This window comes from Apaloderma vittatum, unplaced genomic scaffold (assembly GCF_000703405.1).
Source record: "Apaloderma vittatum isolate BGI_N311 unplaced genomic scaffold, ASM70340v1 scaffold13691, whole genome shotgun sequence".
Classification (NCBI taxonomy): domain Eukaryota; kingdom Metazoa; phylum Chordata; class Aves; order Trogoniformes; family Trogonidae; genus Apaloderma; species Apaloderma vittatum.
In genome coordinates, this window is record NW_009700924.1 from 110,556 (window position 1) to 126,112 (window position 15,557).

General features: G+C 34.7%; 1 protein-coding gene across 1 annotated transcript in view; it reads left to right on the forward strand.

Annotated features, from left to right (window-relative positions):
- LRRN3 (leucine rich repeat neuronal 3) overlaps positions 1-15,206 on the forward strand; it is a 34,188-nt gene extending 18,982 nt beyond the window's left edge. Inside the window, exon 2 of the mRNA XM_009878957.1 lies at positions 12,238-15,206. Within this exon, the coding sequence (XP_009877259.1) occupies positions 12,589-14,715 (2,127 nt within the window). The 5' untranslated portion in view covers positions 12,238-12,588 and the 3' untranslated portion in view covers positions 14,716-15,206. The remainder of the gene's footprint in view (positions 1-12,237) is intronic.
- Positions 15,207-15,557: the final 351 nt, after the last annotated feature.

The window sequence follows — 15,557 nt, forward strand, 5'->3', positions numbered from 1 at the left end:
AAGGTTTCAGTCCAAACAGTCCAAAACAGTCCAAGCTAGTATTAACACAACCTGTTTAACCTGTTGTAAAACCGTTTTGCACTTGTACAGATTCCTACCTAATTCCTAATTTTCAAAGGAATACCAAGCTTTGATTTATCTTAACGAATATGTAACTGCAGTCTTCCACTTTTTTTCAAGTCAATACTACGTTTTTGTAACTAAATATCTATGTCTCCACCTGCCGTAGATTCTTTCATTAGCACGTTAGACTACTGAATATTGGTTTTCGGTGTCCATCTCACTCCATAAAGCACAAGAATGTTAAAAAGGATTTAGACACCCTGACTGTAAACAAAACTCAATAATTCTTCAGTATATTATTCCAAGATACACTTCTATTAACTAAATAAAAATGTTTTAAATGTTTCAAAAGCCTTGAAGAATAATTATTTGTAGAAAACAAGAAACTAAACACCAAGTTTTTCTGTAATTAATCAATTTTCATTCAATTCTAATGTTTAGCAGAAACATGGGAAATGTAATGAAACTAAAACCCAATTTTCAAGCCAAACGTTTTTGTGGCCTTGAGGGTATTTTCCTTACTGCTTGTAATGCAAGTCTTGATCAATCCTAAAAGCCAGCTCCTAAAGGACTGCCAAAAAAAGTTATTTCACCTCATAACTGCTATAAGTTTCTACTCATTATGTCTATAAATTTCAAATGCTACTTCATCTTCCTTGGATGTGGCTCACATTATCTCTCATAAATGACAAGAGACAGAAAAGAGCTTTCTGTCACCTTCAGGGAAATGTTTTCAGGACTTTTCAAGTTCTCAGCTGTTCAGATGTGTTGCTTTGCCTATTCATTTAATTCCAGAGTAATCTTAACCTTTACCCAGCTGAAAGTTACCAGATGGCACTGGAGACCTAGAACTGGAATTTCAGGAACACATCATGATTGTTCTCCACGACCAGTAGTGGAAACTGAACCTGATCAGTCATGGTTTGAAGATATAGGAGTTGGAACACTCAAACTGTTCTGCACTCCCTGTTCCAAATGATAGATGTTAAATCTGGACTTGCTTTCAAAATTTTCATTTCCCATATACAATCGGATATCATGCTAAGGTCAGTTTAAATCATGCGAACAGAAACTTAACAACTGGTATGGATTTTGAACTTCAAATGCTTTCCATGCTTTGTTTTCTTTGTATTAAGAATGTTAAAGCAATTTAAGGTGACATTTCCATGCTCATTAACAGAGGACACAGAGTCATTTGCAAGGAGACAGACAGGTGGTTTATAATTTCCATCATTATAATATTGAACAAGGTGACAACTATTGCCTGAAGGAAGGATAATTACGCTGTAAGAGAACTTAAACTATAAATTCAATTCCTATTTATAAGAACTGCCAGGAAAAGACATGCACCAGAGCTAAATCATCCTCGTTTACCTGTTTAAATTGTGGTTTACCAAATTCGTGCTCCACGTACTTTTCTTGGTATTGGTTTGTGTATTGCATCAGGTAACTCTATGAAATTAATTGGCTATTTGCCTTCAAAAGCATCTGCACTACCTATTACACACTACTGTGAAAAAGTTGACCTACTCACATTTTTAGAAGAATACTTTGTCACCTCTCTTTTTGGGGATGGTGGATCAAATGCTCTTTATATGCTCTGCCTGGTTTTAACACACTGGCTGAGGAAGGGCCAGTTAAGAGGTAAAACAACCTTTCCAAATTATACCTGTCCTCTGCTGTAAGCTCTTCCTTAGTGTATGTGTACTTTTATTCTCTGAACTACAGGAACATGTATAGCTTTAAATATTGCAGATTACATGGATGACTTCAAAGAAACTCAAGTGCCTTTGTTATTACAACTGCTTTTGTTTCTTCTGGAGAACTGTGGGAAACTCTGAAACCCCATGAGCAGTTTCTGAGGAGGTTACTGAAATATCCATATCCCTCAAGAAAAAACAAACCATAAAACCAACCCTGAAAAAAAAAATCAAAACACCATCATTCTACCCTTTTGTTTCTACTTATTTCTATTACATTATGGGATGTACTCTAGAATTGATGGTATGTATCCAGAAATCTTATTTTCTTCAAAGCATTTACACAGGACACAAAGTGCTCTTCCATTATTTTTGCCTGTTATGCTCTTCCATACATATTCCTAGTTATTTTCCATACCTGCATACATGTATTTGCCATTAGTTCTAGTTAGTTTCCACACATACTTCTAGTTAACTGGGGAGAACAGTTTATTAATTCAATAAAGAGCAGTAGCAATATACTGGGACAATATCTGAGAATATTTCTAAGAACTGGAATAACATTTTTGCAATTAAAAGGACCTTCTCAGTTGATGTATTTTCTTAGAATTATCATGTACACATATGGAGAGAAACATCTCCACGTTTTTCAAGATATACAACTACTCTTTATCTACCTGTAAATGATATAACATTACTTAATATTTGTACAAATAACTAATGTCTACTTCCCTTCTGTTGTAAACAAATCTAAAATTATTTTAAAGAGGAAGCAACATTCTTTTTCATAGTTTTCTTTCAGAAAATTTTCCTCGTACTAACTCATTCTGCCTTGGTTCCAATTTATTCCACTTAACCTGAGTGACCAGATCTATATAGAGTATTTCGTGAGAGTTCCTACCTGTAGCTGATAAATGAAACTAATGAGGTTTGGGACATACTAGGTCAGTATTTGCTGTTTCACGGGCATTCTAGTGCCAGTAGTTCTCCCATGAGTAAGCAAGCCTAACAGGTCTTTCTCCTTGTTTATGATAGCCCCTCTGATCCCTACTTTGAAGCAGAAATTACTACTAGACCCTGAAAGCATAATTTGTCACTTCATAATATTGAAATGTCACCTCGTAGAAATATCTTTTTTCACTTATTCAAGTTGTTTTACTTCTGAAAAAGAGAACCATGTCATCTTCTGAAAGCAGAAAGTCTGAAACCAGACTTAAAAATAAATGTCTTGTAATAAAAAAGCAGGTTGCTTTGACTTAACATTATGATTATTACAAAATTATGCCTAATCTATCTTTGGAAGGACAAACTGAAAGGACAATTTGAAATGGTTCATCTATCCCACTTTAACACCATTGATGAACATAACTGCTCATTCTATCATTCCATAATCGCCACTAATAAGACCTTGCCAGTATCTTAATTCAATCTTATCTTTTTTTCAGTTTGAAGAACCATTTTCCCACAGCAAGACGCATTTCATTGCACAAATACATCTGTGCATCTCTAACATTCTTATCGCAATATGTGAAGTCGTGTTCCTACGTGTCTTTACATAGGCACCAGATATACAGCAGATATGTCTATCCATAGTCTTTGAATCATAAGGAGGAATCACAACAAAATGCAGGAGAAATTGTGCTCATGAAGGAAAATCTAGCACAAGCTTTGAAAACAGTGATCACAATCTGGCTGATTTACTTGAACAGTAAATACTGGTCAAAATCCTCCGGGACATCGGAACATTAATTTTAACATCACTGTCAGATTTGGCATCCAAAATGCACAAAGGTGATGTAAGAGGATGATAGATGCTGGAGACCTAACAAACAAATACAAAATCAAGATGTGGTTGTATCATGCAATTTTCTTAATCAAAATAACCCTGTTCAGTGACACGCTAATCAGCCAAATCAGCTAATATTAAGGGATTGAGAGAATTTTTCACTTTAGACAAAACACAAAAAACATCTTTTAAAATCATAGAAAGCACTAGAAGGATTATATATTTTGAAAAAAAATCAAGTGAGTAAGGTGCCTCTGAATCTATACATGCTGGAGAAGAACAACGGTTTTAGAAAACTTGCAATTTTGAAAGGAAAAGAAGAATATTTGGAAGAAGATTCAATTACTGTTCAGGAACTATATGATTATTTCACTGTAGTACAACACACAGTGGAAGAGATACTGTACTTAATTATAACTGTTGCCATTTATTTATCTTGTGTTTATCTTCTGGTTTTATTTTAAAAAGCAAATCATAAAGAGAAAATAAGATCAGCATTTTAACGAATTCACTTCTGAGGAAGTAAGAAATGAACCATAATAATCCTATAGTGTGGATAAGAGCTGACAAGTGGGTCATAAAAGCACAAAAAGCAGTGATTTCAGGTCTAAAACTAACATTAGTTTTACAAATCACGTAAAAAACCTTAACGTGTAATGTTATTAATGAGATGTTCAACTTAGCAAAAACTGCAGTTAAAACTAAATATAAACCAAAATACTTGCTGCAGTCAGAATTGACAGTATCTCTATGAGCTGGTAGTTTATGAGTATGCTCAGTCACTCCAAGTGATACAAAACACAGCAGAAACAGAACTTTTATTTCCTAATTTTCACAGTAATATTATATTTTATGCATTGTCAGTTTTTGCATCCTGAAATTGTTTTTCTCATCAATACATTTCTATACGCTGCCTCAAGCAAGATAAAAAAATAAAAATATCCATTTCTGTTGAAATATGCATTGTGGCTCAGAATGAAGGTAATCACCCAGTATATTCAGAATTATAAAGTCAAAGCAATTCAGCCTAATCTGGTAGGAAAATTCATTACATATAAAATATCTCATCCACTTACCAGCACCTCAAAAATAAATTATTTTTGAATTCTTTTAGTAAGGAATTTCTGCTTATTATAATTACAAGGAATAATTGTTTTCCCACCATGGATCTCAAACCACATTCCATGTAATACATTGTAAGTATTCATCAAGTACTGCCTGAAATCATGTTCCTGATATAACTGCATCCATTAAGCCCTTTTATATCTTTAAATTATTATAGTTGATAATACAGTGCATACTGAAAATGATTTTTTATTATTATTATTATAAGGCATTTACCTTGATGTGACCATTTCTCAAAACAAACTGTAAATATACCAAAAACTGAGGTGAATTCACTAAACATTAGGAGTCTGCCAATATTGGGACTTTCAAGCCTAAATTATAGAATAAGAATTGTAACTCCTAAATTTTATTACGCCGAGCTTTTTCCCAGGATAAATGAAAGAAAGAGCAATTAACAAATTCTGAGAAAAATATTATGTGCTGAGTACAGATACAGTCTGTCTTTGCATTTATTACAATTACCTGAACACACCTTCTTCTGTTTTAGGCATGTTTAATAATTACATTTTAAATGCTACAATATCAAAAAACCAACCAACCAAACAAACACGAAATGCAGATTTTGCCAGTAGATCTGCTGGATTTTGGCTAGGCTTTTTTACTAGTCAAATGTACCATAGACTCCCAGAATCAGCATGGTAGCTTTCTAGAAAATCAAGCCAAAAGTGGTCTCACTCATCTTTAGTTCTGGCCATCTGCTTGAAGCATCTGGTAACTGGGTACATTCACCCACATCCAGAACGTGACTGCTCTCTTGCCAACTATGTGCCGAGGTAACTGCCAATACGTGCTTCTCCTCTCCTAACATGACAACTGTCAAAAAAGATGTTGAACATGTACGAATAAATCTAAATTAAACTAACACATTACTTTCCCAAGTTACAGCAATAATTTTTTTTGACATAATTGCTTGATAATGGCAACAAGAAATGTTACATGATGAAATCTTTCTGAGGCTAAGGACTATAACAAGGATACCAAAGATCTAAGTACTTTCAAAAGATATTTTTAATATTTAATCCTTGCTATTTTCTCTGACAAGTAGAAAATACATATGTGCAGTTACTAAAGAAAAAAAAACAAAACAATTTTAGCAATTAGTTAAATTTTTAGATAAAAACATCAGAATTGTATATTCACTATCTAAGAAATAAAATAAGAAGCTAGTTCAGATTATATTTTAAGTTTCTTTTACTATTAACCCAAGTATAAAAAATTATTAGATGTAGTCTAACTGCCACACATGTAAAATATTTCAGGAGGATTTAGAATACCATATTAGAAATTAGAAAATAAATGGTAAAGAAATGTGCAACTTCCATTGAATTTCATATCATGTATATACAGTTTTCTAACATCTCTGCTCACTCAAGAAATACCTAAAAGTTTTGTTCAGGAGAAGAAAAAAAAAAAAAAAAAAAAAAAAGAGTGAACTGCAATTACTGAAATGATTAATTTCTTTACCAAGTATCATCAGAAAAACTTCCTCTTCTTTTGCTATGACATTTGTGAAAAGGTCAGATGTATTCAATGGCTAGGGAGTGCGTGATTAAAAGTTAAAAGCACATGAGATAGAGAGATCTACAGAAAGAAAATCTAAAATCGAAGCCTGGAAAAATAATCCAAGATCATGATAGTAAACTATTAGACTACAGTTAGAGGAAAAGAATAAATCAGAGGATATTTGGAGACTGTCATAGTTACTTTTTTTTCATTGCCCTTTCTGAATCGTCATCGCTCTTCTTGTAGTAAAATTTTAAGCTCCATAGAGCTAAAAATTTTGTTTTGTAGCAAGGTCGGCATGGTCCTTATCAACCACTATAGCTCCAATGCAAAATGCTGCTGCCACAAAATTAATCATCGTAACAAAATTATACACTATTTCTATTAAGTGCTGTGATTATGATTGACAAACACCTTCACATGCAGGTAGACAAATAGTTATTGCCATTCCATGGTCAGTCACGGTAATCCAGTTTGAAATAGGTTAGGAAATAACTGCTACAACTTTTCCATCCTACCATTTCTAAAAGATTTACCAAATGTTCACTTAAGTCCACTGAAAAGTTATTCTAAAACAGTATATGTAATAAATTATTACATACCATATATGAATATTCTTTTGGCTTCCATTTTACTTTTTTGGTTTCATCACATCTGTTATAAATATTGTATTTTCAATGCTCTATGATTTATTTTATCGCAAAATACTGTGATGTGATTCTTGATTGATATAGGAAATAGAATTACAGTAACTTAAATAATTTTATATGGTGATAATTCCTCTGGTGTCTGTTACATATTTTATTTCAATATTGATTCTGTTATAAAAATCTATTATATTATCTACATTATCTTTAACCCATATTTGTTCTCCTGTCCAGTCACAAACTTTTTGGACTTATTTCAGGAGGAGGAAGACAACACAGATTTTTGCGCCAATGCTTGAAATACATCAAATGTATAAGCTGTTGCATTCTTTTTATCAATTGTGCTGTCATAAAAAGTTCTCCAAGGACACATATTGTAAAATTTTGATCATAGAACAAACAAGAAAAAATTGCCTTATAAAATTATCAGAAAGATACTAAACGTTCAAACTTAAGTATCTATATTTCATTATTAACACTTAAAAGCAATCAAAACACCCCTAAGTGCTGTAACTACAAGCAAGTGAGGTGTGAAATGTCTCATGTCCAATTTTTGGTTAGTGACATTTCCAGATTTCTGTCCATAGAACTGCTCAAACCTGGTTATAATGACAAGAATTGAGAAGTGGCTCTTTCAGTTGATGTGTTTGAAAGGTAGCTTTGTACAAACAGCTGTGTTTTCAAAATGCTTGCCACCTCTAAATTGGTCCTTGTGAAGTGAACTGTTTGCCTTATTGCCAGCAGGGCACATTGCAGTGTAGCTGCTGCATTTTTAGGTTTTATCACTGTCTCTCTAACTGCTGAAGTGGAAAAGAAAGATTGCCAAAACCTGACGTGTTTCTCTTCCTTTCTGCCCACTCTGCCTTGGTTCTTAGCTGTCTGTTGCTCCAGTGATGAGAAACGTTGCTCAGTTTATTCATTCACTGAATGTCTTTTCCAGCTCAAATAATGGTGATACCCTCTTGTAAACCAAGGCTCCAGCTGTCAATAGCAATAAATGAAATGAACCTAGTTAAGACATACCAATCACTGTCTACACAAGAGATAATTAGGCTGCAAAAGTCACACACATCAGGGCACATTTTTCTAAAAGCAAGAGAAGATAGCCTAAAAGCAAAAGGCACACCATACTCAGTAAGACACTAAGTATGGATTGCAAGAGGGATGGACTTCCAGAAGAAATGAAATTAAATAACCTGTCCACCAAGTTCTACACAGTTTTAGCACAGAAGTTCTAGTAGAGGAGAACAATAATAAAAATACTGAATAACATTATTAATAAACAATACAAACTTTTTAGATTCAGGATCTAGTTAGACTTTTAATTTCATACTGTACCATCTCATCTGGATAGGAAAAACACGTACAACCAGAGTGCACACAAAGATTTATAAATGCAGCTGGGTAACGAATTAAATGCACAGCTCCTGCTGCTGCTTGTGCGAAAACACTTATCTCACATCTCAGCTTTCTGGTGATAATTTGCTGCTCAGACTCATCTCTACATGCTTTTCTATTGTGCACCATAGTAGGTACAACTTTTGAAAATCACTTGCATCACATCAAAAATCTTGAGACGTCACCAAAACCCACTAACAAAAGAGTTGTAATAAAAATTATTTTTGCATAAGAGATAATTCTGACATAACTGCATTACTTCAATACTTGAAGTACCTTTTGTTTTCAAATACCTACTTTTGCACAGAAATCTCCATGTGTGTAAATATAAAATACTTTAAATACTGCTCAAAGAAACAGGACAAATAACTTTCAGGTTCTCTTTGTCCTTCTCCTTAGTATCTTTAAAACTAGACATTTGGAACGCAAAGCTTTCACATAAAACTCCAGGTAGTATAAAGCACTCAACTTTAAAGCACTGGAATCCATTAATAAAAATTCTGAAAATCACTGCTTGTAAGAGTATTTAAATTGAATCTTTATTTAGTGTTATCACTCCATATTTACTATTAAGAGTACATTAATGAAGAAAGGGAATCAACACATGCCCAAGGTTCAAAGTATCCCAAAGTTATTGTTTTCCAATACAAACACTTCCTCTGTGATGCTGCATTCTTCAAGGAAATTGAACTTAAGTTACAGTTCATAGTGTTCAGTGAAAAATATCAATATACATGAGGTTTCATTTGTTACAGTAAACTGCAGCTCACCTCCCAGTTCAGAATGGTTTGTACATATCTCCAGGTTAGAAATTAATTACACGCACATGGACACACACACATAATCAATACAACCAGTTGGCATAAGCGAAGTCATACTGAATAACTTGATTTTGGGTTTTGATATCCTTAAGTGGGACCAGAAAATGTCAGAAATACATCTTTTCTTTCCTTTGTGAACATTGTATACCGGAGTCACACAATAATACAAAGACCAACAAAAAAAACAAAGACCAACAAAATTGTTTTGCCACTCAAATGAATCTATACAAATTTCGCTGGGCATTTTACTACCTATTTTGTGCATTGACATTGATGTGCACTACAGTCATATGATTTAGTTTTACATTGTCCTATAAGGAGCAGAGAGTTAGACTTTATGATCCTTATAGGTCCCTTCCAACCAGAGATACTCCATTCTATGGCTCTATGATCTCATAAGGCCCCATGGATGTTCATACTACTCCGGAACCACACTTGTATTCCATACCTTGAATGAGAGGTATTACATATAATTTTAATGCAAAACTAAATATAGATATGCCACTACTGAAACCAAAACTCTTTCTGAAGTGAAACAATGTGTTCTGGAATGATGACTCTGCAGGCTGGGAGAGAGTGTGAAAATTATTCTGCAATCTGTTATGCAAGGCACTCAGCCCCAGTGAATATTTTACACAAGGCAGAAGCACTTTAACTGTAGAAATAAGAAGGATTTATGCTAGAACACCATATGAGCTTGAGCTGGTGGCTTATTAGCTGGAGCATTCACCAGAAAAAGAAAAGACATCAGATTAAAGCATAAAGAAGAATTTCCACCTGTATCTCTCACCTCTTCTTTTTTGCTGCCTTTTGCAGAGCCCACTCTAACATATATGACATGAAAACATCCACTGGTGCCCTTGTTTTTACCTTGAAAATGCCATAGGAGCTGAAGTGTAAATTCAGGAAGAGGATAAACTCAAATCCAGGAGGATGTTGGCTCTGTATACATGAAAATGCAGTAGTTTACGTGCTGTAACTGGTACAGCCTCTCAGATACCTGGGACACACAGATACTTGGTCCACATCCTGTCTTTCACAGTGGCCAATAGCAAACATCCAGGGAAGAGTAGAAAGCCAGGTCAGCTATGTAGTTATACTTCTGCAGAACACCTCTCCAGTAGCTCTACTGAGCAGAAGTCCCTGAGCATCAATAGTGGGATCAAAATGTCGATATTAGATATCAGCAGTAGCAGTCTGTTGAATATCAGTTACTTTACTATTCAGGTAAGTTTTCCACGACCCTTTAATTACTAGAAGCTTACATTTTGTATTTGTCATGCTTACATTTTTAATATACTATCCAACTAAAATTCCAGAAGTCAACATGTGCTTTAGAAAGTGCATCAAGAACAGGACTCACAGTTTTCACCCATGGCCATTCCCTTTTTTGCTCTAGAGGGTAAATGACACTTGTGCATTTGGCATAGAATGATTTCTACTGAGATCTTTAGTAAATGGGACAGTACTCCATATAGATGTATCACCTTGCCTCCTGGTGGCAAAATTAAGAGTGAGTTGTAGGCATTAACTGTCCAATGCAAAATTTTATTTTTCTTCAAGCATCAAGTTCATCTCGTTTCCCAGAACAAAGGAACAGGTTACATTTTTACTATTTCAGTCAGCATGTCTTTCTTTGCATTTCAGTATAAACTTGGCCACTGGCATAAAAACATATTATTATTCTTTGAAACAGCAGAATGTTTTCTGTATGTTTATCTCACACATTGTCTGTTCACTTTATTAATAAACTGACGTGTTAAAATAAAATATTAAATGCCCTTAAATGTACATAACACAAACAGCAGCCTCAAAGACTTGCCAAACGTACTTCAAATTGGCTCAACATGATCCAACACCTTTCCTTGCAGCTGATATGGAATGCCTACGTGGTCAATATGCTCAGTCCTCCTGGGTCTGGAAATGCAACCTAAAATCCAAATCCTGACACTTGACTTTTGCAAATCTATCTATACCAGCAACAGCTCAAGAGTTATTTATCAATGTCAATGAAGCATTGATCTTATCTTACAGTTTATGAACTATGGCACTGTGAATTTTAACACTAGAGACAAGAGAAGAAAGGGCATAAATGCGTATCATATGACAGTCTTCTGAGACAAAGTGGGGTTAAAGTCAGTGTGATGTCTACATTCTGAAGAAAGTGTGTACTACCTCATATAGGAAAACACAAAGCTTTAGAATTACATGGCTTGGAACACAACATACACTCAAAGTAGGTTGGTTGTTTGGGTTTTTTTATCCACAAAAAGCAATCACAAACCAAAAATCTGGAAAGGTCACACTTAATGATTCAAGATGCTTAAGTTTAATTTTTTACTATAATTTGGGACATGAAGACAATCTGGACTTCATAGCAAATTTCAGATGCTTGCAGAGCTAGAGTGTAGAAGCAACTGCTAGTGTAGACTTTTTTCCTTCTTATCACTCTAAAGGCATTTTCCTGTTATTATTATTCCTTGCAACTGAAGTTATTGAAGCAAAATAAGCAAGCCAGTAATTAGCCTGAATTTGCCAAGATGACAAGCTATTTACTGAGGTACATATTTCTTTCTAAATATTGCTTTAGAGAAAAAAACAAGTTTTCTTGCTAAGCAGGAGCTACAAAAAGAATTATAAAATTATAAAACATGTGCATTATCAATTTTGTATATTTCTGTATAAATATCTCACAGGCTTGCCAAAGAATCTCATCATTAAGAATGTGCAGTAATCCAACCATTCTATTTTCCTTTGATTACACATAAATTATGTTCTTTATATTTATAAACTTGATGTTCAAAAGTTAAATATTCATGCTCTGTAGGCATTTGCTCAGTGTTTACATTTTCAAAGCCAATAGAACTCAGTCTGCTTCTAGTGATAACTGAAAGAAAAAATATTTTAAAGGAGAATAAAAATGTAGAAAAATCTCATATTTTGCTTTGTACTTTGTAGATCTTCATCTTTCTGTAGAGTGATGCTCCACTGGATGTATGACAAGCTACAAGTCTAAAGATATATTACTTTATTAACTACATTTATGCTATCTGGATACCACTACAATACTCTAGGCACCACAGTCATTTTCTTTTCTTACTTGTAATAATTAACAGAGAGTAAAAGATGGCTAAATTAATTTATAACTTTATAGTTTCTTATACTAATTATTTCCTCTTCTTATATTTTAGGTCATCCTGTCATTCCTGCAAACACTAATCAATCATGGGATTTGAAGTTAATACTACTAAATAAATGAATTGCTTAATCTCCTATGACCATCTATACATACTTCATCTTCACAAAGCTTATCAATTTTGTGCCATCAAGGACAGAGTGACCTTCATTTCCACAAAATGCCTCTTACCACTGGACAAGCTGGTTACAAATTTATCACCTATCCTCAGGAAGAAAGTACTTCACGATCATCATTTGACAAATGCAAGTGTGTGTTTTACCAATTGATCAGGTCATACTGAATTTCAAAACCATAACTGTGGAATACTAGAAGGTCTGTTACTTTTCTGAACATTTGAGCTAAGATGAAGGAGATGCAACTCAGAACTAATTTTCTACTCGGCCTCGTTATCACTGCACTAGTACAAGCTGTAGGAAAAAAAGCAGACTGCCCAGAGTCATGTATATGTGAGATCAGACCATGGTTCACCCCCAGGTCTGTGTATATGGAGGCTCCAACAGTGGACTGTAACGATTTAGGCCTTTTTAATTTTCCAGCCAGACTGCCTGCTGACACACAGGTTCTACTTCTACAAACTAACAACATTGCAAAAATCGAACATTCGGTAGACCTCCCAGTGAATTTAACTGGTCTGGATTTATCTCAGAACAATTTGTCCTCAGTGACTAGTATTAATCTTAGAAAAATACCACAGTTGCTTTCAGTGTACCTTGAAGAAAACAAGCTTACTGAACTGCCTGAAGGATGTCTCTCTGGACTTCACAATTTACAGGAGCTTTATATTAATCATAATCTGCTTTCTGTGATTGCACCAGGAGCTTTCATAGGCCTCAATAATCTTCTCAGACTTCATCTCAATTCAAATGGTCTGCAAATGATCAACAGGAAGTGGTTTGAAGCTACTCCTAATCTTGAAATTCTCATGATTGGAGAAAATCCAATAATTAGAATTGAAGATATGAACTTTAAGCCTCTTATCAATCTGCGCAGCCTAGTTTTAGCTGGCATAAATCTCACTGAAATACCAGATAATGCTTTGGTTGGCCTTGACAATTTAGAAAGCATCTCCTTTTATGACAACAGATTTGTCAGAGTGCCCCACATTGCTCTGCAAAAGGCTACGAATCTTAAATTTCTGGATCTAAATAAGAATCCCATTAACAGAATACGACGAGGAGATTTTAGCAATATGCTGCACCTAAAAGAGTTAGGAATTAATAACATGCCTGAACTGATTTCTATAGATAGTCTTGCTGTCGACAATTTGCCAGATTTGAGAAAAATAGAAGCTACCAATAATCCCAGATTATCATACATTCATCCAAATGCATTTTACAGACTTCCCAAACTGGAATCACTCATGCTCAACAGCAATGCACTGAGTGCCCTGTACCGCAGTACGATAGAATCTTTGCCTAACCTCAAGGAAGTCAGTATACACAGCAATCCCATTAGATGTGACTGCGTCATCCGCTGGATTAACATGAATAAAACAAACATTCGCTTCATGGAGCCGGAGTCCCTGTTCTGTGTAGACCCTCCAGAATTCCAAGGCCAGAACGTGCGACAGATTCACTTTCGGGAAATGATGGAAATCTGTCTCCCCCTGATAGCTCCTGAAAGTTTTCCATCTACTCTGGATTTAAAATCTGGCAGCCACATTTCCTTACACTGCAGAGCAACAGCGGAGCCAGAACCTGAAATCTACTGGATAACGCCATCAGGACACAAACTTTTGCCTAACACTATTTCTAATAAATACTACATTCATTCTGAAGGAACATTAGACATAAGCGATGTAACCCAAAAAGAAAGTGGTTTATACACATGTATAGCAACAAATTTAGTTGGAGCAGATCTAAAATCGGTCATGATTAAAGTGGATGGCTCTTTTCCTCAGGACAGCAATGGATCTTTGCATATTAAAATAAAAGACATAAAATCTAATTCTGTTTTGGTTTCATGGAAAGCAAGTTCTAAAATTCTGAAGTCCAGTGTTAGATGGACAGCCTTTCTGAAAGCTGAAAACTCTCAGGCTGCACAGAGCGCTCGAATACCATCTGATATAAAGGTATATAATCTTACGCATCTAAATCCATCAACTGAATACAGAATTTGTATAGATATTCCCACTGTCTATTCACAGAATAAGAAACAATGTGTCAACGTAACCACAAAAGGACTGGACTTGGCAGTGAAAGGCTATGAAAAGACCAACATAATAGGATTCCTTGCCTGCCTCGGCGCTCTTCTGGGAATCATCTCTGTGATATATCTCTACAGCTGCATCTCACGAGAGATGAGCTATGATGCTGGACACAGCTATCTAAAGAATTACCTGAAGAAACAACCCTTTTCACTCAATGAGTTTTATCCTCCTCTAATCAGTCTTTGGGACATGGGCAAAGAAAAAAGCACAGCAATGGAAGTAAAAGCAACTGTAATAGGTGTACCAACAAATATGTCATAAATATGTCATTATGTCACTTGATTTCCGAAATGAAAAGCACATGACTGTATTTGTGCTGAATAAAAAGGCAACAAGAAAAAGTTTTTATTTTCGGAGCTAGACGCCTGTACTTTGCTGCTGTCGACAAATGGGAATACATACTGACTCGGTATAAGAAAAGAATTTTAACTAACTGGCTTCTAAGGGTATTCTACCAACCAAATACGATTAACTTCATTTTCTAGAACTTTCACGGGACTGAAGTCTGGAATACAGTGCAAGTAGCCAAGAACATTTTCTGTATTTTTTTTTAAATTATTATATAAAAGTAGTGGAACTGAGCAATACCTCCTCCTGTGCTGTATTACACACACTAGCCACGAGTTTTTGCAGTGAACAGATATACTAAGATTGACACATGGTGTAATGAAATGGACAAATTCTGTAGAGTAGCCACAGTGAGTATGTGAAATTTTTTTATGAGGAAAATACATTTTTGATTAAAATCAAAATAGTTTTGGGCTTGTTTGTTTCTATGAAAAACATTCTGGGAGCTCTTGTCTAACAATAATAAACACACTCATTCTAATGTCTGATAAAATATCTCCTTACATATTCACCTGTCAAAATGCCAATCTGAGCACATAGAGTATTTTTCCTCTTTAGGTTGTATGACTGCAATCAACCACACAAAAAATATTTTTCTAAAGTACTTGCCCATAATAATAACAACTAGATTTTACACACTGCTTATTGTGGGAGGAAGAAGAGGAAAGGAGGGTGGAAAGGAGACATGAGACTGATAAGCAAATAGATTTTTAGCTACTGATAACAGTAAGTTTTGAGCTGCTTTGGTATTTTCC